A 27862-nucleotide genomic window follows, 5' to 3' on the forward strand; every position below is an offset into this window, starting at 1 on the left:
AAAGAGAGAACTTCACTGTAGAACAGTTTCAATCTTAATGTCTTACAAGCAACCATTTAAAATGCTTTACTACATAGTACAGGCAATGTAATGTCTGATACAACATCTCAATGCAACAAAATGGAATGGGCATTACTCGCACAAGACACTGCCTCAATCTACAATTTGAAGAAAAGAACAGACACAACCATAGCTTGATATTCAGGTGTACTGAGACTTTTTTCATGCAGAACACATAAAAAAAAAACAGGACAATATTCTTGAATAAATATACAGTAGTAATAGCAAAAATATCCAACCAATATCTACCATAGTACCATGAGTGACATTAGTTTTATAAATTAACATGTCCACCATAGAGGACAGTGAGAGAGGACCGTCTACATGTTACATTGTAGGTAACTAGCATGCTGGCAAAGCCCTTCAATACATGTATATAACAAGCATGCATGTCTAACCAAAGACATCCGACATGAACCAATCAGAGATCATTTGAAAGCTACATTCAGCCAACCAGAACGGAACACGAGACACGTCGACCAGCTTTCCCATGGGGCTGGGAGTGTGTGTAGTAGACCAGACGTGAAAAGAGTTGGCTCTCTTGGTATAACATTCAGGGCCTCCAAAACTTGAGAAGGCCATCCTCGCTGTAAGTAGAAAGAAGGTTCTGGTGCGGGTGGTGGGCGATGCCAATCACAGCTTTCTCGTGGACCTGTGGTGGCAAACAAACCTCAGATTGCGTTGAATATTGACAGCGTGACAGTTTCTTGTTAATTTATTGAAAGCTGAACAGGAAGGCCATTCACTTGCCAGTTACCAATACAATTTGAGTCACTGACTGGTGACAGTGGAAACAATATATATATCCACTAGTACCTTGCCTAGCTCTGTCAAAGCCTCTGGGACACACTGGAAACCATGGCTCTTTCTACACAATCTAACACTTACAGCTTTCCTCTCTAGAGACAGGGTAGACAGGAACAGTACTTGGCTTCAGCTAACATGCTACAAAGCTGTGTCGTGCTACATACTGTCAGCTACTGTTAGCTACGGCTAAAACTTGGCTGAAGACTGGTTTGTGTTTAACAGTGGGTCCTTACAGTCAGAGTCCTCTCCAGCTTCCCAGTCACTGTGCTGAAGCAGTAGAGGACAGAATCCTCCCCAACACAGTAGATCCACTCCCCTCGGGGTGACAGAGCACAGCACACAAAGTCTCCCCCTTCCCTCCTCCCCGAGCTAAAGCTTCGCACAATCTGGAGAGAGAGAGCGAGAACACCTCATGACACCAAACTCGTTTGTTTGTTTGTATTCATTTGATTCCAGTTTACATCAATCTTCTAGGAGTTCACAATAAGTCAATTCATAAAAAATTGCGTCTAGGTAAACATCCATGCAAATTCATGCAAATGTGGTTACGAAACTGAAGAGTGTTAAATATTTGTACAGCACTGAAATGCCTAACAATGAGAATTCAATATGATAGACTGCATGTCTGTGTGAAAGACCTTCGTCTTATCGCCGTCCCCTACTCTCAGTCAGGCACTGAAAGAGTTAAGTCAAAGCTCACCAGTACTTCAGTTAGTGTGGTCTTGTGAAATCAATGGCTAATCCCGGCCACACTAATTATCATGGATTATGAACTATTGACGAAATACAGTCACTGCAGGATTGATTGAGTGAGCGTGACTGTGGTTGTGTCTTACCTGACCCTGCATGTTCATGATGACCACTGTGTTGGAGCGGCTACACACCACAAAGTGCTCGGGGTTCTTGGGCATGAGGATCACGCTGGTGACAGCGATGTTGGAGCTCGACGACGTGCCCAGCGATTTGAACGTGTGAGCGCATTCCGTGGTCTTCACATTCCACATCTGAAACCATGAGAGGGGGCCGTTGTTAGGATGTACTCTACTCCTAGCAGCACCCTCCCCTGCCCAGGTGCGCTACCTTCACCGTGCCGTCCGACGAGGCGCTCATGATGAAATGGTCGTCCTGGGTGAACCGCGCCTCGTTCACAAAAGAGGTGTGGCCTCTGAACTCCTTCAGGGTCTTGCCGGACTTCAGCCCGTGGATCCTGCAAACAAAATGGTTGGGAGGTGAAAGGAATCATTCAATACTACTACCATGGCTTTTCACTTTCAATATTATTACTATGTTTTGAACTTTACGAAGGTCAAAAATGTCATTCAAGGTTCTTAACTTGGTATAAAATAGTACATTACTGTAATCAATTTCACACTCAAGACATAAGCAATCTTGGGAAATGTCATGATAAGGTCTTCTCTAATTTTAGACACGAGTTGCCATGGGCTTTGATATGCCAAGCTAGTACCAGATCTCTCTGAGTGTCTGAATGAAGATTTGCAACAGTGCGCACTGTGACAAGACAGCTGCTAAACTCCACTAATGTGCCTCTCTTCCCTCTCTTTTTCCATCTACCCCTCTTTTTATCCTTCCTTCCTTCTCCCCCCTCCCTGGCATAAAAGAGAGAGTTTGCTTCCCAAATAAGATCCCAGACTGGCAGCTCGTGGCATGCAGTGTGGAGGCACGCATCTCAGCTCTGTCCCTGGGCACATGGCATCTCGGGGATACGCCCACACAGCCCATGTGCTGCTCATACACCGGAAGAGCACAGGCCCACGTACTGTGTGGGGGGGAGGGACATCTCAGCAGAGAGGGAGATGAGAGGTAATTTTTTCTCCTCTTCGCATCTGGTAATAGAACTGTCAAGACAAGTGGGGGTTCTTGATACGCTGTGCCATGTTGTGAAGGTGTGTGTGTGGGCGAGTGTGTGTGCACGAGTGTGTGTGCGCGAGTGAGTGTGCGTGAGCGTGTGTGAGAGAAGAGACAGTGCACGAGAGGGTGGGGATGAGAGTGCCCTGATGGGTGCATGTGTGGGCGTACAGTCAGGATGCAACCAGCCGTGCACTTTTTCCATGTTAGAGAGTTTTCGACAACGTGAGGCCGAGCGAACAGGGCCGCAAGGCTGCGTCATCCGACGCCAGGTGACAGCGTCTTACCGGACGGTGTGGTCAAAGGATGCGCTGAGCAGCTGGCTGCTCTCCCTGCAGAAGCTCACGCAGGTCACTCCTTTGCTGTGTGCACGCTCGAACCTCCGCAGACACTGACCGCTCTGGATCCTCCACACCTGTGTGTCCACACAGACACACGAGGCAGGGCCGTAAAACATACTATTTTAGATGTGTCAAACTATATCTAGGAAAGCTTCTGTTGAATCAAAATTTGCATTTAATTACATGTTGGTGCACAGTAACAAAGCTGCTTTTGCTCTAATGGCTCCAGAATGTTATTTTGTTGTAATTGTAGCATCTTTTGAATAGTGTACCAGAAGGGGCTATTAAAGTTGGTGTGCTCCGTTTTTTCCCCAAGAATCAATCCCTGAGCCAAGATCTACCTCATCAAGTTAACAACATTTGTGGCATAAATAACTCTATAAATGTCAGTGGGGGAAGTGACATTTCAACAGATGCTTGTTCTAACAAACGGTGGTGCACCATGATCTTGCCGCCTTGTGCTCCGGTGGCCAGCATCTCTGTGTCCCTGCTGAAGCCCAGACACAGCACAGCCTCGTCCATCATCATGAAGTTATCCTGGGCCTGGTACTTCAGATCCTGTTCCACACACACACACACAGTTGCACATTCATAAAATACCAGTGCTTTGCTCTTACCTACTATAAGTTGCTACTTGCAAGGACTGTAACAGACAGATGAACAGAACACAGCATCACTTAAATTGGGAAATAAGTAGGACCAAATTGTGTGTATGTTTGTTGTTCAAAAGGGAAGTCTCCTAGAAAACTCATCGTAAAACTGTGGCCAATGAAAATTAAGCTGATGCTTATTTTTTTACCTAAAAAAGTGGTGGCATATGACTGTGACAACATCATCAGGGGTGAGGCGACCTACATTCACCACCCCGAGAGACACCAAGAGTGAGTGAAGTCTGACCAGAAATTAAGAATGCACACTTGTATTCCTCTTCAATCTAAACTGAGATCTCCTTATTCCAAAGGTGTGTGGCAGAGAAAACAAATTATTTCCCTGTGTTTTCTGTGGTACTCCAAAGATATTTGAAACACTGTACAGTCAATGTACAGTCTTAGTACAGGCAACACAGTTTGGCTGCCATCTTGAAATAACTAGATAACTAGTACAAAATGATTTTCCTGAATGTCCATGCAGTTAAAGAAAACAAATCATAATACTAACAAACAAAAGTCCTTACCTTTCGGATTTTGCCCGTGGTGAAGTTCCAGACCTCTATAAATCCGTCCACTGACCCGGTAACAAGGTACTGTCCGTCTGGCGAGAAGCGAGCACACTCCACGTGGGACTTGTGTCCAAACTGAACAGTGGACGACAGTGCTGTACCTTTTAACACTGAGTGTTTACACAGTACATGCAATAGTTTCACTATCGCACCCACAGAAAGGGGTAATCAACCTCCAGTCTAAGGGAAAAGCTAAGTTGGACTTGTACTATGTTCCAGTGCCAGACGGCAAACTTCCTAACGAGCAGAACCCTGCATGACAGATGATTTCTGGATGTACATTGAATTAAGTGATGAAAGTGCATGCAGTGACCCTGGCCGAGCCCTGCAGGCCAGGATCTATGTGTGTGTGTGTGTGTGTGTCTCTGTGTGTGTGTGTGTGTGTGTCTGAGGATCTAAGTATAAAAAGAAGCTTAACATCGCCACCAGTGGTGACAAACTTTGAACTTTGTAAAAAAGAATTATAAAAAAAAACTATATATATATATATATATTGATGTAACAGGATTGGCTGGCCATGTGGGGGTCTTCCAGATGATTGGCTGTCCAGCGGGTAGGTGTGAGCGTGAAGGCCGCAGTGCAGCCTACCTTGATATGCCTGCATAGCTGGCTGGGGAAGCGCTCCTCCTCCACGTCTCTCACTGCTTCCTTTCCCCTGAACAGGTCGATGGTCATCACTGCAGGGAGATGGCCCTGGTGCTGCTGCCACTTCAGAGACTGGGGTGTGTGTGTGTGTGGGGGGGGGGGGGGGGGGGGGGTTGTGTGTGTGTTAGTCAGTAAATGAGAAGTGGTGCGAGAGAGCAAGAGATTGAGTCCGTGGGAGGGAAAAACGTAGAGAAAGAAGAGAGTGATATTCATTAAAATAAGTTTCAGATATCCAAGGCCACAGGCATAGCGCAGGCGGAGGAGGGGAAAGCACAGGATGTGACACAGTAGGATAGAGAGGAAGGCAGAGGAGGAAGACAATAACAAGGAGTCAGTGAGGTCAAACCACATACCAGTTGGAATGGCACACAGCTCCTGCAATGCTTAGACCATGCAAATAAGCTAACAGCTCTTTCCTGAAATAATGATTAGGATTTGTGGAAGATAATAGGGATTGGCAACATTTGAAAAACACAATCTCTGAAAAGGGCCACTTCAAATGTTTATCAAGGCTGGATTTGAGATCAAACATAGAAATTACTTCAGCAACCGTCACCAAGAGCAAGACAGATAACAGTCAGCAAAAAAAAGACAAAACTGGCATTCTGGAATGTTTCAGATGCTGAGTCAAATCTTCAATGGGTTGTTGTAGTCGAGTGAAGTGCAGAATAGAGTAGTTATGTAAAGTTATGGATACACTTACACTCACCTGCCCCAGCAGGGCTATGAGACGAGAGGGTGGCACCACGCTGACTTCCCCTGCAAGGTCCTGGGAAATTATCGCCCGCCTTTTCTCCTTGCTGCTGCCCTCAGGATATGCCTATACACATAACGGGTAAAACAGATGGACAGGAAAAAAATGGTCTCAGCTGCCAGATGAGCAATGGACATTGTTAAATTGTGTAACTATAGGAGATCTGTTGAGAGAGCAATGTCAATTACAAGATACCATATTTTTCTGATGTAATAGAATACAAGAAAAAAACATGTGAAATGTATGTTTTGGGGTCCTTGGAGTCTGAATGGGGGGGGGGGGGTCTTACCTCATGGGGGTCAAAGTAGGAGCGAGCAAGCAGGTTCTCCAGGTGGGTGTACCTCTCAGGCTGGGTTTGTTTCAGCATGATCATGGGGTCTGTCTGTCGGAGGAGAGAACGGGCTGCCCCCAGCTCTCTCAGCTCTATGAGCTCCAGGACCACCTAGCAGGAGGAAAACCACCTAGTCAAGTCTAGTTTTCCCCTAAGCCTTGTAAAGAAAAATATGTTTCATACAGCAGTGAAAGCTTTTCTTGTGGTTGGTTATAAAACAGAATTTGTTCAAGGTAGAACATCTTTTATTTAGAGATCAAAATTGGGGGGCTCTACCTAAAACACGAGTAGGCTGTATGAGAAAATATATTGGAGTAATACTGTGTCAGAATGTCTTTTTATTTCGCAATCTCACCTGCTCATAGAGGTCAATAAGGGTTTTGTCGGGGAGCTTGAGTGACTGGATAGCTAATAGAACCGTATCCCAATGGCCATTGTTGATGTCCGCCACGAAGCTGTCAATGCTCTCCACGGTGTTGAGCGAAACGGTGGTTTCCTCTTGCAGGGTCGTCAGCGTCCGATAAAGATTGTTCTCTTTCAAATATTGCATTATCAGACGAATCACGCTGGAGGAGAAACAGTTACGGAGGACATTGAAAATGTACATATAGTTCGAAGAACGAATGCCATGAAGATTATTTTTAAGTATTTGTTTGCTACCATGTTCTTTACAATCACTTGTTGACAAACAACATAGGACATGACAAATAACACGAGTCCATTCGGAAAGTTTATGGGATAAATTTTTTTTTAATAATTTAGTTATCAATAATGAATACAAATATGAATACACTTACTCGGCAGATTCCACCTCTAAAGCCATGATGTCAGACCAGATGCAGCAGTCCAAATGACGATACTCTGACTCCGCTGTTCTCTCGTTAAAGAAGGCCACGTGAAAGATGTTTGTTGGAGACCGCCCAGTCCACGTGCGTTTGTATCTCGCATGTTGCAGTCACTCCGCAAACCTCCACCCCCGCGGTACCCCCAAAAAACTGCGGCATGACACCCGCCCCCCAGAGGAGACGTTTTTGCAAATCCAATTGTGCACACTGCTGTCAATCCACCCAGAAAGAGCTGCATGTCTGCGACATCGCACAGAACAGAATAACATGTGGGACACATTTAAATCACCTGGCAATGTCTGCGTGGGGAGGCGTGGGGGCCACAATAAGCTTGCACCCCCTTGTGTGTCCCCTAAATGTACAGTCTGAATAATTGTAAGCATGGTCTTTTACCTGTTATTGACTGACAACAATAATGTTTAATGTAACTGGCCCCTTTAACAGTTAAACTGGCCCTAGCTTGGCCCCCCACACAGCCAGAGAAAGACAATTATATAATATCTAGTAGTACCTGACCCAGACATTAATTTCTCATTCAAATAAACTTTATAACTTGAATTAAAACTTTATTTCTGATGCAAACACAGTCCTGAGATTACATATAATATATGAAAGGGGGCTAAACAACCCAGCATCAACCAACCCATTTGCGAACAGACGATTTGACCGGCCTGGATTTAGCAATGTGACTGGGCTGGGCACTCACGATGGAAGCAGTGGCGGAAGCTGGACAGATTGGCCCCATCTCCTCTGCTGGAGCGGCTTGGTAGAGCAGGTGTCCTCCGCTCCCCTTCGACTTGTAATGAAAGCCAGGTGGGTCGCTGAAGCTGGCAGGGCAGGGCCGGAACTCCCGGGTCACGTACGAGGTGTTGTAGACAGTGTTGTCATCCAGCTTCATCTGGCTCATTGCCTTCGGTATTGGCTTGAAGCTGACGGCCTGGGGGACACTCTTCTGGGTGTACTCAGACCGGTTAGTGGTGGTGGTCTCGAAAGCCCCTGAGGGAGGGCTGATCTGCTCCCTACGGACCACCTGACTGCGCTTCTTAGCCTCCCAGGCACGGTAGTCCTCCTTCATGGTGGAGCGAGCCTTGAAGGGCTTCCCTTGGCACCAGGCCTTGATGGGTGGACGAGCCAACACTGCCGGCTGGCCCATCTGGCCTCCAAAATCCTTGTGGGCAGTGGAGATTGACTCAATGTCACCCTCCGGAAGGCAGTGTGTGTCGGTTTTCCGCTGGAAAGACTGCTGCACAGGCCATGCCTTGTACTTGTCCTTAGTCTCCGAGCAACCTTTGAAGGGGACAGTGCTGGCCTCATAAGTGGATATGGTTTTAAAGGACTTGGCCACCTCCCCTCTTAACCCCTTGAAGTCTTGTCTGTGTACGCTAACCCCACAGAAGGGCACACTGTTGGGCTTGTAAGGGACTTTCGTTTTGGGCAGTCTCTGGTGGGTCTGGTGTGGCACATACATCAGTTTGTAGTTGGAAATGCCCTCGAACGGTTGGGACTCCTGGATATCAGGGGTCGGCTTGAAACTCTCTCGAACCTCAGCTGTAGGTTTGGGGCAGTAATGGTCCTGGAATGTTGTTGTCCCGCTGAACTTATCCTCGCTCACCTTCAGGTTGTCACTGGTTCGGATGGCGTCTGGTCGAACTGCATCCCAACACTGGTAATCCTCTGTGGATTGAGAACAGAGCATTAGCATCTCTTGGAGCAACTGTACATATACTGTTAATCTGAATGTATCTTTTTTTTCTCCTTTTTTTTAATACTGGTATTCAATCCACGCTGCAGTCGCTTGTGTGCCCATACCTTTATACAGCGACTGGGTGTCCATTTTAACCGTTGGGACTTCATATTTTGCAGTTCTATTGCCAACAATGTTCTTGTTGACAGAGAATGGCTTGAAGTCCCTCATGTATGTGGTGGTCAGTAGCATGGTCTCTGTTGGTGTGATGTACGTACTGGAGGCCTTGGGCTTGGGTCTCTGTATCACTGTGTGTGGAACGTAGTCAGACCTGCAATAACAAATATCTCTATTAGCACAAAGTGCTTAAACAAACACATCACAATGCAGTTTGATTGCCAGTGTGTCAAAATGACTTGTATTACAGATCTTTGCAAAACCCTTAGCTGTCCCAAATGACTAGTCTGAGTTTGACTCAGTTCAGGGGTTAAGTGAAGGGGTATAAAAACTCAAACATGGATGCAGTATCTGCAAACCAAGCAAAGTAAGTCTACCACTACATGGCCTAAACAGTGCAACCCTAAGCATGCCATGGCCTTCACAGTCTTTCAGTGTAAAACAGCTAACCTGAAGGTTGTGGAGGTATCCATCTCAGCTTCCGATGGCTTGTATTCCTGTACTACTTTTTTGGACTTCCTGGGTACCACGCCTTCATGAAAATAGAATTTATCTTGGTACTCGGTCAGTACACAAGCTGAATCAAGGAGGGAAGTCGGGATAACCAGGGGCTGAGGTGTATGTGGACACTGATGTCGACTGAAAGATAAGAAAGATCTTTAAAAACCTCATTAGGCCTTCAGCCATGTGAAAGGATTGAGACAATCTTGAACTCCAACAGCAACTCAAGGACTTGGGACACTGTCACCAATGGGTACCTTCGCCGCAGCTCATGCAGTGCAGGCAGACACATGACATCACAAATTGTCTCAACTGTAAACTCACCCACAAGTGCAGATCTGACATTTGCACTTGGTCGTCATATTTACTCCAAGTCAATTAATTTATTGTCTTCAATAATTGTGGAACTATTTCACTTTTCTTCAGAAAGTAAAAACAACATTTTGGAAAAATGTCCCTATCTTCATTTCCGTAAAATATAAGAAATTAATTCATATTTAAAGTTGCACACACAAATAACGCGAACATAACAAAGGACAAACTCCTTACAAGCCCATAACTTTGGGAGTTGTGGTAGGTTCTAAGATGTTAGGACTGATGTCATAATCAAACAAACGTATCGATGTTTATGACGTATGCAATTGCGTTTACATGTCTAAAATCATCATTACTCCCTTATTTCTCCACGGAGTCGGATTATCATCGCTCATATTTTACCTGTGTAATCTTACAAGCCACATAGTAACCGCCGCTCTCCATATCTTTGATCATCATGTTCAGCACCATGGAGAGCTCTATTACGTACCTTGACCAATGTACTATGGGCGTTTCGACCCCACTGAAAAGTGAACAATGGACCATGGAAATGTGGACTATTGGCAGTCTTTTGTGGATACTTTTAAATGTATTTAGCTAATGCCACATTTACATAATTGAGCCAAGATATTCTAGAAGCGGAAAGAAATAAACTTTCATGCGTTTGCTCCATCTTGCTCTATTTCTTTGTGCGCAATCATCTAATTTTGTCAAATGAATAATTATAAACACTAATTAACAATTAAAATGTATCTCCTTGAATGCACGATTAATGTCACGTGCGAATTCGTCATTACGCTTTCAAGGCCATGTACGTAGACTACCTCACGAAACGCGAGAGAGAAGTGTGTTTGCATCGACAAAGAGCTCACAGGTAGGCTATGTCTAACAAAAAAGTTTGCAATGTGATTGCGCTGCTATAATAAAACACATTTTAGATACTAATATAACAGAAATGACGCCATTTAATGTAAATTATTATAACAACCACTCCACAACCAGACGTTGAAAAATTTAAATCTCAAGCACTGCCAAACATGACGCCTGGAACAATCAAAAGTCAGGTTGGTGCAAATAAAGTTTGAAGGCCTATATCTGCTGAGATCATGTTTTTCCGTTGACAATCTTTTGTACATATTTCATTATGATATATTTAGCAAAACAATTTTCTTTCAGAGTGCAATTTATCGCATGGCCACCCTCCCCGTGGTAAACTCGGCGTATGTGCTTGTATCCGTGCTTTACTGTGACACAAAGCGCACACACCCCTACATCAAGTCCATGTGCGAGGTGGTGGAGACCGGCGTGAAGAGCATAAGCTCAGTGGCTTATGAAGGCGCCGCTCCCATCTTTTTCAAACTGGAGCCGCAAAGTATGTAAAAAGAAAAGTTAGCGTTGTGTTGCCGTGGTACGAATAACATTCTGAAGAGTTTCTTCCTTGTTTACGGTTGGATAACGATGTTGTGGAACAAGTTTGTTTTCATTTTCCATCTGAAGTGCATAGATTTACATAGATTTTCTAGTGGCTTTAGCCCAAGTCAATCACTGCTGATTGACTAATTTCTGTTTTAGTTTTGGTTGTGAATGAGCTTGCATGCAAAGGTTTGGATAAGCTTGAAAGCGCTTTCCCAGTCCTTCACAAGCCTTCCGAGCAGGTCAGTCTCATTTTTCTGCCCTATTATAGATCCAGGCTACTACACTGTCATAATTCACACTTGCAGATCACTTTGACAAACTATCAGTGTAGGAACTCCTGTGGCTTTGATGTTTAATAATAATTCTGTACACCACCAAGATTGTCTCCAGTGCCAAGAGTATGATGTTGGAAGCGAGAGCGGCAATGTCCATCGCGATCCACGGAGCCAAGGACTGTGTGTTATACTCCATCGTTGGTCTGGCTGGGAGAACGAAAGAAGTGTTGACAGAGACCTTTGTGCTGATAGAAGCTGGTGGGCTCAATGTCGTGCCCATCAGGAGAGCCGCCCGCCTGGCTAGCGACGGACTGGACTCTGCATTGAGCATGTCTGAAATCCTGGTTGACCAAGCCCTTCCACCAACCGATGAAGAGATGGGTGAGTCACAACTGTTAACATCATGGTTCAGTTCACATGGTCAGCTTCTCCACTGAGAACTTAGTTTGGAACTCCGTCACATTTCATTTCATTAAACATCCAGCTGGTGGTTGAAAATGTCCCATTCAACATATTCCTTACAAAGTCCTGGTATGTTATCTTCTCATGGGAGCCTGAGCAGAAACACTGAGATTCAGGGTTCTTTCCTCACGGTTCACATGTTGCCCCCAGAGGAACAGGTGAAGACGGTGAAAGGCTTTGAACTGGTTCCAGCCAGACCCGGTAACTCTGCCCGTCTGGTGTCCCTTACAACCAAAGTGTGCAGGAGAGCCTACCGCCAGACAGCGGACAATGTGCACTCCGTCAGAGTCCACAGTCAGGAGTCAGTCTCCCTGCTCCGACACAGCATGGACCTGGTGAGTCTGGACAGAGCCGCTAGAACTGGGGGTTGAGTCAGAAGGCTTGCGTAGTATTCAACACGATTTGAGTGTACAGATACAGACACGTTGGCGGTATGGTTCTCCTTCGTGACAGCTGTGCCTGAGAATACCAGCTGAGATTGTCTCTTCCTCAGTGGACGACAGCTTAGATCCTCATTCCCTTGACATATTTGCAGACAGAAAAAAAGGCTGAAAGCTAGGATGGTAGAGATAAAACGGAAATTGTGCTTTTGTAACGCACTTAGTCAGCAAGAGAGAACTCCTGGTCTTAACTAGGCCACCACATTTTAACGTTGTTGGTGAAAATAATTGGATTGTGCGTATTATCTATGACATGAATGACGCAGCAGTCTTGAGTCCCGCTCCGCTTGTTTCTTCCAACAGTTGATTGATCAAATATGAACACTAATTTTTTCAACAAGTTTATCAAAACTGTACTAACGGTTCTGTCATGGTGTGTACAGGACAAGCTGGGCGGATTGTTAAGATGGACCAACCTAGGGAAGCAGGAAGTCAAGGAGACGGAGGTAGTTGGATTGTCAGTTTTCAGTTGGTTTCAAGATATATCAAGTTTTATATTCAAATCCTTACCTCATGTCATCAGAAAGACGTGTTCCATAGTCTGGTAGCAGCCACAGGCCACGACAGCCAGCTGCAGACCAGCAACTTCTCCCTGAGTTGGAACCTCAACAACCTCCCCAGCCACCTCCAACAGCGGGCGCTGTGCATGCTGCTATGTGCCTCCCAGATCTACAACAACTTCAGTGGGACTGCTGCCCAGGACCACACACTCACTCTGGCTTCCCTGGATGGAATCCTGGACTACCTGGTCCACAACACACCCCTAAACTGGCTGGTGGGGCCCTCCTTCCTCAGGAAGGGCCCTGTTTCTCCCAGCTCTCCCGAGAAGAAGGCTTCTAGCAAAGCGTCCACATTCCAGAAGAGGCGTAGTGCTCCATTTCTCCAGCATTACTGATTCATATTCTGGAAGTCAGGTGTTTAATAAATTTACAATGCATGTTCTTTGACCTTGTCATTGTTCTACACACCGTTAGATATGGACTGTATCTAATAGCATCTACATGCAAGCAGTGGGTTTCAAATCACCAGGAAGCCATACTGAACCATTCCCATTTATGGTATAAGGTGAATCATTTGCTGTAACCATTGTCAGTCCCCCCTCACATGCAACAGTGGTCCAAAAAGGCCATCAAAACTGGAGCTGTATACACAAAACATCTTATGGCTAAAATTAGTTTGTAATTTGCCAATGTAGGAGAAACTGAAGATGGTCTTAATTCTTTGCTCTAAAACTTTATCAAAGCAGTTTTGCACTAAAATTAGTCATTAATTTTAAAAGTTAGTGGTAGTCTAGAGCAGTGGTTCACCAACTTTTTACACCCCATACCACCATTATGACTGAAGTTAAAATACAGAAGCGTAAGCCTACCCCTATTGAGCTACACAGTTCACGCAGTAACTATTGTGGATGTTTGCATGCGCCAATACCCGGGAAGTCAGGTAGTAGCGCGTGCCAACATTTGTTTCGAAACAAATATAGGGAAGGCAAATGTGATTTGAAATGTTTTCAATTATATCATGGCTAAGGTAAATATTTCTGAGATTCCTCCGCGTACCATTAGAAGGGGGCACACGTACCACCAGTGTGGTACGCCGCATGCCATAGTTTGAGAACCACTGGTCGAGAGGATTCCTAGGTCACTCAAAACCAAATCACAATCCTAAAATGTCTATTGCTGACAATCCACCTTGGATTATATACATTTTGTGATAAGCTATTAAGTGTCACCTTAATCACAAGGGTATTATGATAGGTGATCAGGGATCCAGTCACACAGGAGATCAACAGGTTGACAACCCTATGCCACAAGGAAAATGCAGCTAAGGCAGACAAACCCTCAGCAGCTTTGAATAGGTTTTAGGAGGAAACACTACACTAAGAACTTACTGCTTTTTAGTAGAACTCTTAGTGGCTAGATAAAAACACCCCTGGTGAACAGCCTCGAGGGGGGAGCACCAACCAATGGAAGCCAGCAGAGGTCAGTGATGAAGAAACATTTCCATTTAAGAATCTTCAATGTTTCTTCACATTTATCCATGCTTAGTTTGCCAACCTAATTAGGTACATCGACCTTGTACCACTAATTCTCCAACAATCCCCTTGGGTACATTCCTCACCTAGTTCCATCTGTCTAGACAAGACATGTTCTTTAACCCTGAATTCCTGTGTTAAGAAACATTCTAACAGGACAACTATTTGAGCATACTTTCCCCCCCAAATTCAACCATTTTACATTGCCATAGTTTTTTTAGGGGTAGAAAAAAGTTTAATATTTCACCCATAAAGACCATAGTGATAACAATAATAAAGAAACACCAGCAGTATTTGAGCAAAACCTTTGTTTAATTCAGAGTTACATTTCACTTCTGGCTGGACTCGGACTTGGACGTGGACGCCCTCAGGGAAGACAGACGGCGTCTCTTGGCGATCTGTTCCTGACGCTTCTCTTTGGCCTCCTGCAAACACACGCACACAAAAAAGATGTCTGTCATTGCATACTACCTTTAAAAGGCTTTCCACAAATAACCCCGGCCAGTGAGGGGCTTTTCTGTTGTGTCGGGAGGTGGATTCGAGGCGGGTGCATACCTTCATCCTCTTGGCGAGCAGCTTGGCATACTCTGAGGCCTCCTCCTTGTTCTTCTGGGTGCGCTGCCTCTTCAGGGCGATGCGGTGACGCTTGTGCTGCAGCACACGGGGGGTCACCAGTCTCTGGATCCTGGGAGCCTTGGTTCTGGGCTTCTTACCTGGGGAGAGACGGGTGGAAGGGGGTGAGTCATTGGCCACAGTCTCTGCATATGTCAACCTTTTTTTTGCAGAGCAACAGTATATTGCAAAACATAGTAAGGATACTTGCTGAATAACAAGCCAAATATACATTTAAATACAAAACTCAAACCAGAATCTTGGTCAAGATCAGTATAATCAAATATTTTGAGAGAGCAATGCAGTTCAACCAGCCATGGTCAGAGGGTCAGGTTGCATCTGGTAGAGCAGCTTCACAGTTACTATAGCAACACGCTGTCCCCCCTTCAAGGCTACAGGCCAGCCAAGAACGGTCTACTGGTGTGCCAGACTGGTAACACTTGTTTCTGATTATAACCCATGTAACTGTCAGACAAATTATTTACCGAGCCAGCTCAATTATACGAAAGTTATGCAATTGACAGACACCAACTCGAGCTTCATATATCTGTGTCCATCCATGTTCACTTTTACTGTGCACTTCCAACATGCATTCTGCCAAAATTTACAGCAGTGAAAAACTCCCCAAATGATCAAAGCGATTGTTATTTGTTAGCTTTATGCATGAAAAATCACAAAGACATCACAAGGTATCTCACATGCACCTTTGTCCTAAACCACGTCTGAACGACAGAAGCGTTTCCCCTTCTAGCGAGCAGCAGTGTCGGGCTTACCTTCTTTAGTCACGGGTCTCCTCACCACATACTGCCTGACGTCGTCCTCCTTGGCCAGGTTGAAGAGCTTGCGGATCTTGCTGGCCCTCTTGGGTCCCAGGCGGCGAGGGACGGTGCTGTCGGTCAGCCCAGGGATTTCCTTCTCACCTGGGGAAAAGACGCGATGCAACGGGTCAGAGGAAACCGCATTCTTGATGTGACCTCCGCACCCTGAACCACTCAAAAGAACAAGCCAGCAGAACAAGTCCAGAGGCATTTAATTGAGAGAGCAATGCAGTTCAACCAGCCATGGTCAGAGGGTCAGGTTGCATCTGGTAAAGCAGCTTCACAGTTACTATGGCAACACACTGTCCCCCCTTCAAGGCTACAGGCCAGCCAGGAACGGTCTACTGGTGAGCCAGGAGAACGCTAAGCCATGCCCCAAACTGGGCCCGCCATAACAGTTCTACAAGGAAGAAAATCTGAGACCGGTGTTCAGCTCCTTACCTTTCCTGATGATGACCAGGTTGAGCACGCTGAGGTTGGCATCCACGATGCAGCCGCGCACCGACTTGCGCTTGCGCTCTCCGGTCCTGCGGGGACGGTAGCAGGAGTGGCCCTTGCTGAGGAGCAGGCGCACACGGCCGTGGGTCAGCACGCCCTGCTTCATGGGGAAGCCCTGCTTGTCATTGCCTCCGCTGATGCGCACAACGTAGCCCTGGGAAGGAGGTACAAAAGCCGATCAGCGCAGGAAAACTGAGCGTTTGGCTTTCCTCAGTACAGAACAGCCTTCTGTTACACTTACAATAATTGGGGGGGGGGGTATTCCTGAGAAATTACTATATTGAGAAATGGGATTAGACAGGTAATTGTTGCAAGTGTAAACTTAGCATTATGTACAGGACTCCCAATCTAACTAATAACTACAGTCAGCTGTGGTAAATATTGAGAGAACAATGCAGTTCAACCAGCCATGGTCAGAGGGTCAGGTTGCACCTGGTAAAGCAGCTCCACAGTTACTATAGCAACACGCTGTCCCCCCTTCCAGGCTACAGGCCAGCCAGGAACGGTCTACTGGTGTGCCAGCTCTTAGATGATTTCTTTGCCCCTGAAGTTTTTTCCTCCCCAAAGAGAACCTGAGGTGGGAAGTGAAACTGTGGCACTCACCTTCCACTCATCTCCCAGGGGGTCAGCTGCCACTTCTGTGGCCATGCGCTTCTCATAGAAGGTACGTAGCTTTCGCTCATCGTCAACTTCGATCAGCTTCTGACAGCCAGTGGCGGGGAATGAGATATTCAGCTGAAATGAAGACATGGGATTTATTAGCATGAATTGCGAGCCTTTTCAAAAACGTTGATGGACATGGTAAAGTAATGTTGCAACCCATTTTCACATCAATTTAAATACCACCATAATTAGCTACATTTATGAATCAACGTCTTAATTTTTGGTGTCATTAACTCACGACGGATGTGGATAGCGGGTATAACAGAATCGGAATCAACTTTATTCGCCAAGGAAGTTTGCACAAACAAGTAATTTACTAACAGACTATCGGTACTAACTCGACAATCGGATCACTTAATCGGACGCCTTGATTTGTGCATGTTAACATCAAACTGCTTGTCAAGCAAAATTCGCAATAATCAGATTAATTAACATTACTACAATGAACAGTATGATGTCTCCGTATATTAGTGAAGGTATCCGAGCTAGCTCGCTAGCTAGCAACCTGGTGGTGGGCCAGCAGCACCCTGCGAAGTTATCGTTAACTCTTGTTACAGCACCCAGTCATACAAAACGATTGACCAAACCTGCCTGACAGCATATCTTGGTGAGTGTTTAATACCTCTACACCATTGCGGACAGCAATGGCTTATACATTCACATTTAGATTTTGAGTTACGTGGCTATCAATGACCGGTTGTCATGCACATTTCTTTCCTAGGAGGCGGCCATGTTTACGGTTTAACAAACGTTGTCAGCCTTCGCTACTCCCCACATTATCTATACGCATCCCAAAATCCTGAAGAATATATAACTATATCGGTGACAGTTTTGCAGCCTTGAAAGAGTGGGCTTCCAGAATGCCACAAAATTAACACGAATAAACAAGTGATAAAGCTATAAAATCGTTTGTTTTCTCATACCTTCATTTTGGAAAACTGACTCGACAACGGTCCGCCACCGAAAAGAGAACGGATATCCGCCTCGCTGGCTCACATAGGGATTGACTGTCATCGCGAGAACACACTGCGTCATTTCACCGAAACGAAGATGACCGAAATGTTACAGAGAATGGAACATGAAAACAAACAAAAATATGTTTATAAAAATAATACATAAATATTTTGACCTGCTACTCCTAATTTGCCCTTTGTTTTAAAATCTAAATGTAAATACATCTTATAAGGCAGAATTTTTCTTTTTCGCTGTGTTTCTAAAACAAATATTTACATTTTAAACTAATAAGCGACTGATTATTTCCTAACGAGTGGTTATGCAGTTGTCTCTCTTGAGTAGCCTACATTCCTGGTGTAGACCTGTAGCACTGCGCATGCGTTGACCACATGGTACCAAAGATTACAGCGCACGGCTGTCACTCTTGTGCTCAGCCGTAGGCTTGAACGTCACGCTAAGGTTGCTTGTAGAAAAACGGTGTCGTACAATGCGACTTAAAGTAGATGAGTTTAGTATCGCACCTCGTCGTAGTTATTCTATACGTCGGCTCTCGAAACATACATCCAGTAATTGATCTGTTAGTGACCTACAGTTGACGGTTTCTCGTCCATCGACTGCAACTGCACTGTACAGTGACGGCTGCTGCTGTCCGCACTGTCCATCGCAAGAAATAACTGTAGACTAGTCGAGACATGACCGATCTTATTTTTTGGGACCAGTTGCAGGCTGGCAGCTCCGATGTGGACTGGTGTGAAGGGAACTACATGATTTACCCAAGTATTGCAGAGTTTTATAACACGGTCGGTGACAGTTCTCAGCTTATGTTTCCGAATTTGACACGCTTTTCTCGCTAGCTAATGTTTTCATATGTTTTGTTGATAGATCACTATTGCTATCAATCTTTGAGACAACGGTTCAGATGCTAGCCTTGCTCTTGCATCGCACCGCTTTGTTATTAATTAATATGCAACATGCGAACGTAATGGATGTTCTATCTCACAGTTCACGCTCACAAAATTAGACAGTAGGTCAACAACAAGGACAGGCTTACGAGCACTGGTCTAGTGTCAGGTCATAGTTCTTATTTACATTGCTACAAAAACATTTGATGTTGGGTGTGGGCTGCATTTGCATTTCGGACAAACGGTCCTTTTGCCTGAAAACTGTTAACTTTTCATTTTCCTTTAAATATATATATATATATATATTTTTTATATATTTTTTTTATCATTTCAGATCAGCAACATCTTATTTTTTGTTTTACCGCCTATATTAATGTGCTTGTTCCGTCAATATGCAACACATTTCAACAGTGGAATATATCTCATTTGGATTCTGCTGGTTGTTGTTGGTAAGTTTCTTGCTGGGCATGGACTCTTATGCACCTCAGCCATGCTTTGTTGTGTGGCAACTGCAGAGCAGTCCTCTCTCTACTCATCATTGTGTACTGTTGTCTTTTAAACGTACTCACCCTACAATTAAGACATGTGACTGTCAAGACAAGTTTTTCTCGACAGCCCAGAAAGCACTATATGGCAGTTACTTGCCTAAATTAGTCAAAAAGGGCAAGTGGAAAAAAACACACTGAGCCCATGTAACAGTTTGAATGTATGCTCAATCATTGCAGCTACTTAGTGTGGCCTTTGTTCCTGGTTTTCAGCTATTATAAAAAGTATTTTTTTTATGAAAATAAGCCTCCAGGCCTCTCGCAGAATCAGCAGTGATAAGGAAACTCCAAGTAGACAACTCCCAGAACTTCTGGTCCCCAGGGCAACCTCAGATGAGGGTCATAGAGACAAGTAATGTACAGAGGCGGCTCCTGCTATTAACTGCCAGCAGCTACATCCTCTCTGTTGAACATCAGGACCTAGGCACTCTTAGTTATGCTTTTAATTTCCACCAGTTTATCGGCGGATGTTATCGTTGTGTTACCAAATGTATTTTTAGGTATTCACCCTATAGAACATGTAGAGATGAACATAGGCCCTATTGGTCTCTGTTGCTTACATCATAGTTTGGGCTTTCACTGTTAAGGGATAGGTGGACACAGACCCACTTTAGAAGGTGCGGCGTGCCAGCTGAGTCCTGTGGTGGCCTATCCCCTGTGTGACTGCTGTCTGATAAGGGGTGTCATAAAGACATTAAACCAGAGGTCGCCGAGCTGGAGGACTCAAGGCCCTGGTGGTGAGACAGTGAGAAGCTCTGCAAAGTCACTTCCCCCACTCCTTATACAGTCTAGCTAGAGCACAGATGACCTCTGACCTGGCTGGGGGGAAAAACAACGCTGTATCTAATATAACCCCAGGCCTTCTCACTACCACAAAAACAACCTTTAGCCAGCCCCTAGCTCCTTCCCCTTCCTCTGTGTGTAGAGATAGGACAGAGTGATATGGTGTTAGCTGAAACCTAATTTGTTCAAGAGGCGTTCTAGAACACAACTCCGTTCCAGAGTGCAAATGGGCAGGGTTTTGTTTGACTGTGTCCAAAGTTGATTGCACCCTTTCACTGCTAAGGAATGCTAGCAAAGCAACATTCCATTAAAAGGTCAGCATGTTATGATACTGTGGAGTTGCAGAAGTGCGTCTTGGCCAAATTATAATACATTTAATAAAATTTGATCATTGACAACAGCCCACTGGATGTTGATACTCACCCGGAAAGTCAAAAATACTCTTATGAAAGGGGTGTTATTAGCAGATAATTTGACCAACTGTTTGTAACAGAGTACAGAACTGGAAAAAAGACTCCTTTTACACAGTGTGTTCCTTTGTTTGACAAGCACCCTTAGCTGTGTTATTAAGAGTCAGCAGATTTCCTATTGTGGTTGTTTTTGATGAATGTGTGCATAGTTTCCCTCCCCTTGAGGAACTTTTTGAACTTTTCCTCTCTTTCATATTGACCTCAATAGAAAAACATCCTGCCTCTAATCAGATTAAATTAGATTTTGCAAGACGGAGATGTTTACATGTTTTGCCAGAGCAACAATGAGAACGTATATTTGTCTTTATGGTTAGTGGTCATGACGTTTCATTTCTTCAACAAGCATAGATTCGACTTTGTTTTCCTGCACTCAGTAACAAATGTGTATGTCAGCTATAGCATTGAACCTAACAAAACATGGTCTCTCTTATCAACAAAGGCCACTCCACCTGTCGTCCAATAGTGGTTGCCACAGGTGCACAGCAAAGATTATGGCTACTTCTGTCAGTCTGAAGCTGGTCAGTTTATGTCTTCTGGTCACATATTCAATTATGCATTTGAATTGCTGACTTATCGTCTCTCTGTCTTTCTTTCTCTCCCCCCCTCCCACACACACACTCGCCCCCCACCCCCCGTCTCTCTGACTCACTCAGGTATTGGCTCCACATACTTCCATGCCACCCTGAGCTTCCTGGGTCAGATGCTGGATGAGCTGGCTATCCTGTGGGTGCTGATGTGTGCCATCGCTATGTGGTTTCCTAAGAGATACCTCCCTAGAATGTTCCGGAAGGACAGGTGAGTTGGCCAAAGAGGACAACTAGTTTAGGTGTTTATACTTTGGAGGGTTTCCATGGTGGGTCTTTCAGAATCTGCTTCTCTGTTCAGGCCAACTATCAGTGGACACAACCCCATGCAAATCCTTTTTGTGTTTTGTTCGTTTTTTAGAATGACCTTTTGTTCCTTCCCTGTTGTGTTGACCATTTACAATTACATGAACATGAGTCACATGTGGCATCATGTGAACATGCTTCAGTTAGGGTTAGTTTTCTACAAGATAGTCATTATTCTATATGTATATATATAGTATTCAGAATAAAATGGTAGCAACCTAGCAATTAACTGAAAGCAAATTCCTGGTTAAAAGACTGCTTTAGCCTGTGTTAAAATAAAAGAGTTTAAGTGAATATGTGCTTCCTGCTACTCGGACACATTTCCCACTTTTGACCATTTGTTGAAGTCTCCGAGGGCCACAGCGCCGGGTCATGTGCCTAATGGCATGCGGGTGTTTATTAATAGCTTCATCAGAAGACAGCTGACACCAGTAGTAGCTGTCCCTATGCCTGTGCACTAGTTTCCATTGTCACCAAGTTATCCTGTCTGTCACCCCACTGTCATCTGGCCCTGTGAAGGAACTGAAGCCAGTTTCATGCAGCATGTCAAAGTCTTCATGATTTGCCACAGCGTGCTTGTGTTGGACGGAACAAAAACATCCCTGATTGGTCTCTGTTGTGTAAGATGTTTTTGATTCATTTTTCCCTTCCAGGACAAGGTTCAAAGTGGTGATAGGAATCTTGTCTGGGATCACCACTGGTCTGGCCTTCGTTAAGCCTATTGTCAACTCGGTGTCACTTATGACTCTCGGCATCCCCTGTACGGTTCTGCTAATCACTGAGCTTAGAAGGTGAGTTCATACACACGCACACACACACCTTTAAACTAATGTAGCTTTGCATTAATTTCCTCCCTCCCACTGTGAGACAAGGTCATTGACATTCATGCTTTCCATGACGATGAGGTGAGGCCGAGAACTCCTGATGATAGGATCCGAATCACACATCGTAAATAGGGAAAGAGGCTCCGAATAGCATGTGTGTGTATTTGTGTGATAATAAGCTCTCTAGGCATCTCCCTTTCTTGCCAGCTATCAGATGGGACCAGGAGCGTCATTAGACCCTTTTTACTGGGGCACGTGCCCCATTATAAATCTGCTGTGCCCCAGTGAAATCTTAAGTTTGAGTTTTAACAATTTACTTAATGAGTCAGTGCATTAATTTAGATTGATAATCCCTGAAAAAATTAACGCAGTATCCCAATCAACTCATGAAAAATCAAAGCAGTTTAACCAAAAACACTGCAGCACGCACACAGAAGTCCAGATGTCGGACTCAGCACACAAGTCAGAAATGAGATAGGCTAAGAAAACATTACAAAAGTAAAGAATGTTTCTCAATGATAGGCCTGCCGATCATCATATTTTGACTAAAAAACAATATTACAGGAAGCTCAAAAAAACAGTATTTGCACTCAAATCAATGCAAAAAAAGTGCGCGCTCGCATTAACTATTGATGTCCCTGCCAAAGCTGATATCAAACTTGCGTCCCTGAGCTGTTGTGTAGGGGGTTAAGCAAGGGGAGTTTCTATAGCCTAGTAGTGCATTGTGCGCAGCAAGCTTGAAAGAAAAACAAGGGATATGAATATGGGCCTTTGCCCCAGTAGAGTTTGATGTCTAACAACGCCTCTGGATGAGACACTGATGGGGTGGAGGTTTGGAGGGGTTGTGTGTTCAAGAGTGACTGGAGCAAACAGTAATGGTAAAACTTCAACAATTTCTCCTGAAAATAGAGCAATCTCTTGAAAAATATAGTTTAGCCTCCCCATTGAAGAGATTTTTGGATAAGACATCACCATAAAACTCTTTATTTTGTCCTGGAAGGGCTAACAGGAGCTGACGTTTGGTAAATACAATTTTGATGGGAAAAGTGGTCTACCATTATGTGTGGCCTTTAGGGGGATGAAAGCTCGAGACTTGTGACAAATGAACGTTGCAGGCCTGTACTCTGTTACCACATTATATACTGATGTCACAGCTCTTGGTATTCTCTATTTCCTTCCTGTGGACCATGTGACCTGCCCTCCATATTTCTATTTCTGCACTTCCTCTCACTTGTGTGTGTGCTTATCATTTGGTTGCCAACTTCTTCGTCCTTGATGGGAGGCCCAATGTAGGGATGGCTTCTCATGGTAGATTACCCCCTCACTTCACTGCGCACATCCATTAAAGATATATGAACGTAAACACACTCACACGCTAACATTTACAATACATGCAAACACACTTTATACAAAGAGGCCTGGTTAGATAACTAGCATGCACAGGTGACTGTGTATGTCTGTACATATGTGTGTAGGTGTGTTTGTGTGCGTGCGTTTCCGTGACTGGTGCGTCTGGGTCCATGTAGGTGTGAGAACCCGCGTGTCTTCAAGCTGGGTCTGATCTCAGGCATCTGGTGGGCGCTGGCTCTGCTCTGCTGGATCAGCGACAGGATCTTCTGTGAGATGTGGTCCTACGTCAACTTCCCCTACCTGCACTGTGCTTGGTACGTTTGCAAAGCCCCTCGTGGTGAGGGTTATACCCTTTGGGTTCGGAGAGATTTGATGATGGCCTCCTTGTGGTAGACTTGTTCAGAGAAGGTCAAAACCTTTATGTTGACCGCCTTAAAAGGGCTGCAAAGCAGCTCAACTGGGCCACAAGAAAATGCAGTTTGGGTATTTTCACACAGGGTTTGGGTTAGCTAATCGCTAACTGTGTCCTTACCCGTGGCTGTCTTGCCTCTTGATGATTACTTTTGTTTTAGTGGCATTTCACAAAGATCTGTGTAGACGGTGTCTACTGGGTATCTACTGGGTGCTTCATGGTGTCCCTGCTGTCTCCTCAGGCACATCCTCATCTGCCTGGCGTCCTACCTGGGCTGTGTGTGTTTTGCCTACTTCGACGTGGCGACCGAGGCACCAGAGCGGGGTCCCGTCATCATGTTCTGGCCCAACGAAAGATGGGCCTTTATCGGGGTGCCCTACATCACCCTGCTGTGTGTCAACAAGAAGTCTTCGGTCAAGGTCACATAGGTCTTGTTCCTGCTGTCCGTGCTTTCCACATCCAATCTCCCTCAGGTGCAGGTGTCTGCTTGGAATGTGCCCAAAGCATGGCCGGGTGGGGTTTTTACGTTGGTGGAGTTGGTTGTTCAGGGTTTCTCTAAATGAAGTATGAATCAAAAGTGTGGGCGGGCGAGTCTCCAGACGACATTCCCTTTTCTTCTCTCTTCCATCCATCACATGAGACAGATTCAGGGTTAAGGTTTACACATCTAGACCTCTTTACAATATGCGTCTGCCCAGGGGACTCAGATGCGACACACACAGGGCCTTAAGGCCCCAAGACCCTGCCAGAATGGGTTTGAATCAACACGGTGCATCATGCAGGTGAAATGCCAGGCAGTTTCAAGGGGCGATTAACACTTCTATTTCAAAAACATTTACACATCACTCGTATCAGTGTTTGGCTAAATTGGGGCTTTTGCAATTACTGATAATGGGTCTTTCAATAAAGAACCTCCTCAGATGGCTTCACATGTCCTTATAAACATATTTGAAACATCCAGTGTGGGGAAGTGTAGGTATGCAGCCAGGCCATTGTGAAATTATGTCAAACAAAGCATGGGGCACTGAGATATACAAATGAGATTATGAAAACTAATCTCTTAACCTCATGCCTAGTTTCACAATGCCCTAAACAAATTATGGACAAGCTATTTTGAATATGTTTATAAGGAAACTACTAAACACTAATGAAAAAGGTCATTTCTGACTGCCTGTATAGGCCTCACCGTTCCAAATGACAAGAATTCGCAAAACAGAGTTCTTGGTAATGGCTTTTGTGCTCTATTTCGTTTACAGCACACCTAAATAATTTAAGGACAGTGTTATAAAAGCACTTTGAGAGAATTTCTGCAAAGTATTACTTCAGTTATCTTCTCATATTTGTATTGAGTTTAGAGTCTTTGTGTATGTCCTCCAAATGTAAAGGGAAAAATGGGTACAAACATATCATTAGGGACATCAAGATGTAGATTCTCAAGGGCACAGGTACCGGGTTGAGCTGGAGAACAGTTGTGTTGACATGAAAAGGTATTTTATTTCTTTTTTGAAGAGTGGTTTGATTCTAGCTAATCATGACAGTAAATTATAACCAATTACATATATATTTTATGTGAAAGTAAGTAAGTAAGTAAGACTTTATTTATATAGCACTTTTCATACAAGAATTGCAGCTCAAAGTGCTTTACATAAAATCAACAAAACAAGTGTTGATCTAAAACGTTTAACCAAACTAGCCGCACTCTATCTGCGGTCTCTCGAATCCATCTTAGATCCGAGCTGCCACTTGCAGTTTCTAATACAGACATGTATTAAGTATATAGGTGAAATATATGTTTCTTCTGTTGGTGTCATCTTCTATGCTATTTGATGACAGTGCAATTGCCATGCGTTGTTGAGTCATCCCCATGTTGGGAGACTGGAATGTTCTGTGGTTGTCACTCTCTGTGGCCTGGTTCATAAAGTTGCACATAAACACAGTTTTAATAGGAGAACAAACAAAAAACAAAGTATTTCAACATGATACAATACTCGTCATTCTACGTCTAATATCAGACATCCTCTGGAGACTGATGTTTAATATCTGACATGTATCTAGTATCAGACATCCTCTGGTGACTGATGTTTAATATCTGACATGTATCTACTATCAGACATCCTCTGGTGACTGATGTTTAATATCTGACATGTATCGGGTTTTGAGCCAGACGTCAGACGTCACTATTCCCAGTTAAGTCATGGTTACTTGTGCCAAAATGTTTGCATTTTTTATGTTTTGCATGGCATGGTTTCTAAGTACAGGTGTGAGTGCAGAGTTTGGTTGGTTAAGACTGTAGAAATGACCATATTTTTGTGAACCTGACAGTCTTTTTCCAAACACCAGGAACCTCATTCAGTGAGATGATCTGTTGTCAAAGCATGGACGGATTGTTAATGTTGTACAGCTTTACTGTTAGAAAGGAAAGGATTGTCATTGGATGCATTATCAACACACTATAATGTAATAACAAATTGCCATTTCATCTTTGATTAATACTGTTCATGTAGAAAATTGTTGAACTAGGGTGAGTCTTTTAGGAGTGAGATCGTGGGTAAAAGAAGAGGGCTTTATTACACTTGGGGAAACTAATTTGCTTGCAAGAAGTTGAGTTGCACGTATAAACATTTAAAGGCAGCACCAAAAAAAACTAAGAAACACCTGTTTCAAAACGGTCTCCAATGATGTGATATGTTTTGTAATCTAAGGTATTTTATATAGCCAAAAAAGTATATTTTTTTTAAAGAAAGAGTAATGCACAACCAAAATGTATTGTTTTGCAGAACGCATATTTAACAAAGCGCCTGAGGTATTATTACATTTGTACTGTCAACCATTGTAGAATGGGTTTCTCAAATACGTTTCAGGTATTTGTATTAGATTTGAGGAAGATGGAAAAGCATCCAGGGCCTGTGTTTGACAAGCAGGGTGAGCAGCAGCCCAACATGATCATCACACAGATGCTTACCTGTTGACTCACATCAGTGTGTCATGCCCTCACAGCTTTGTAGCTTTGCCAAAGTGCAGCCTGCTACTCAGCACTGCTCTCGTGCACAGTCCTGAAGGCTGAGAGTCTTTAGGTGCCAGGATGGTTTAGGAAGACATCTCCCGAGGCACTGACTCGGTTCAAATGCACACATCTTTGGGGAAATCACTGATGTGCAAACTAATTGGAATGGTGAAATCGTTAGACAAACTGACTGATTCATCCAATTATATATAGATCAGTGAAAACTTTGAAAGGAGACAGAAATGATTCAGTGCTATATGCTATATTAAACATAAGTGTGTGTGTGTGTGTGTGTGTGATGATAATGATAGCATTGTATCTGCAAGTTGAAAGTGAAGTCTATTCTGTGAAGAGGTTATTCTCGGTCTGCCTCTGCCTGCAATGACAATACAAACAAGTTTCACAAGAATATTTATTTTCATAATTTATCCCGTTTTCTAGACAAATATTTGTAATGTGAAACATTTAATAATTTTAGTATTTTTCTTATATGCAATAAAACTGCCAAAATTCAAAATTATTTACTGTCTTGGTGTTTATTTACTTCCAATTGTATATTAATCTGAATTTTCCCTACCTGTTATGTTACAACAACAATATCTTATGCATACAGCTTTAGATGTAAAGAGAGTGAAGTATGAATTTGAAGAGAGGGTACAGTCCTGTACATGCTGTGAATACAACCTTTGGCACTAGAGGGCGCCATTGTAGTGCATGACAAGGGGAACCATTGTATTTCACTGCTGCAACTATACGGACAGCCATTGGATGGCGCTATTTAACACAAATTTGAAACCGTGGAATCGAGGCTTTTTAATCTCAATAAAAAAAATTGTGGGACCATGTACTGAATTAAACCTACTGATTACCACTGACAGAAACTCAAAAGAAAGCAAATTATAGATTGTTTCCACGAAAGGGAAGCACATATCACTAAAGGGATCTATACCACCCTATATTTTCCACC

General features: G+C 44.0%; 5 protein-coding genes across 7 annotated transcripts; 2 read left to right on the forward strand and 3 right to left on the reverse strand.

Moving 5' to 3' along the window:
- Positions 1-50: 50 nt before the first annotated feature.
- LOC136956798 (WD40 repeat-containing protein SMU1-like) lies at positions 51-6846 on the reverse strand. Its single transcript, XM_067250794.1, has 12 exons — positions 6821-6846; positions 6379-6589; positions 5982-6134; positions 5648-5758; positions 4882-5010; positions 4249-4368; positions 3516-3632; positions 3021-3148; positions 1948-2074; positions 1704-1871; positions 1101-1253; positions 51-712 (listed from the first exon to the last, which is right to left on the reverse strand). The coding sequence occupies exons 1-12, from the start codon at positions 6844-6846 to the stop codon at positions 614-616; spliced, it is 1542 nt and encodes a 513-aa protein (XP_067106895.1). The 3' UTR covers positions 51-613.
- Positions 6847-7502: 656 nt separating this feature from the next.
- Positions 7503-9202, reverse strand: LOC136955973 (stabilizer of axonemal microtubules 2-like). Its single transcript, XM_067249761.1, has 3 exons — positions 9180-9202; positions 8678-8883; positions 7503-8542 (listed from the first exon to the last, which is right to left on the reverse strand). Exons 1-3 carry the CDS (start codon positions 9200-9202, stop codon positions 7503-7505), a joined length of 1269 nt encoding a protein of 422 aa, XP_067105862.1.
- Positions 9203-10398: 1196 nt separating this feature from the next.
- LOC136956860 (perilipin-2-like) lies at positions 10399-13079 on the forward strand. 2 transcript variants are annotated; one of them, XM_067250881.1, is made up of 8 exons: positions 10399-10419; positions 10548-10609; positions 10722-10917; positions 11118-11200; positions 11341-11617; positions 11849-12033; positions 12522-12587; positions 12662-13079. In XM_067250881.1, the coding sequence occupies exons 2-8, from the start codon at positions 10583-10585 to the stop codon at positions 13031-13033; spliced, it is 1206 nt and encodes a 401-aa protein (XP_067106982.1). In that variant the 5' UTR covers positions 10399-10419; positions 10548-10582; the 3' UTR covers positions 13034-13079. The 2 variants fall into 2 exon arrangements, with proteins under 2 accessions (XP_067106982.1, XP_067106983.1); XM_067250882.1 differs by having other exon boundaries at positions 12522-12584.
- A 1384-nt stretch (positions 13080-14463) lies between these two features.
- On the reverse strand, positions 14464-17726 carry rps6 (ribosomal protein S6). Its single transcript, XM_067250762.1, has 6 exons — positions 17685-17726; positions 16702-16833; positions 16042-16252; positions 15556-15702; positions 14726-14883; positions 14464-14595 (listed from the first exon to the last, which is right to left on the reverse strand). Exons 1-6 carry the CDS (start codon positions 17688-17690, stop codon positions 14500-14502), a joined length of 750 nt encoding a protein of 249 aa, XP_067106863.1. The 5' UTR covers positions 17691-17726; the 3' UTR covers positions 14464-14499.
- A 435-nt stretch (positions 17727-18161) lies between these two features.
- acer2 (alkaline ceramidase 2) lies at positions 18162-27844 on the forward strand. Of its 2 annotated transcripts, XM_067250913.1 has the most exons (6): positions 18162-18515; positions 18952-19066; positions 21069-21210; positions 21959-22096; positions 23656-23793; positions 24133-27844. In XM_067250913.1, the coding sequence occupies exons 1-6, from the start codon at positions 18408-18410 to the stop codon at positions 24317-24319; spliced, it is 828 nt and encodes a 275-aa protein (XP_067107014.1). In that variant the 5' UTR covers positions 18162-18407; the 3' UTR covers positions 24320-27844. The 2 variants fall into 2 exon arrangements, with proteins under 2 accessions (XP_067107014.1, XP_067107015.1); XM_067250914.1 differs by lacking the exon at positions 23656-23793.
- Positions 27845-27862: the final 18 nt, after the last annotated feature.

Source organism: Osmerus mordax, chromosome 14 (genome assembly GCF_038355195.1).
Source record: "Osmerus mordax isolate fOsmMor3 chromosome 14, fOsmMor3.pri, whole genome shotgun sequence".
NCBI classification, from domain to species: domain Eukaryota; kingdom Metazoa; phylum Chordata; class Actinopteri; order Osmeriformes; family Osmeridae; genus Osmerus; species Osmerus mordax.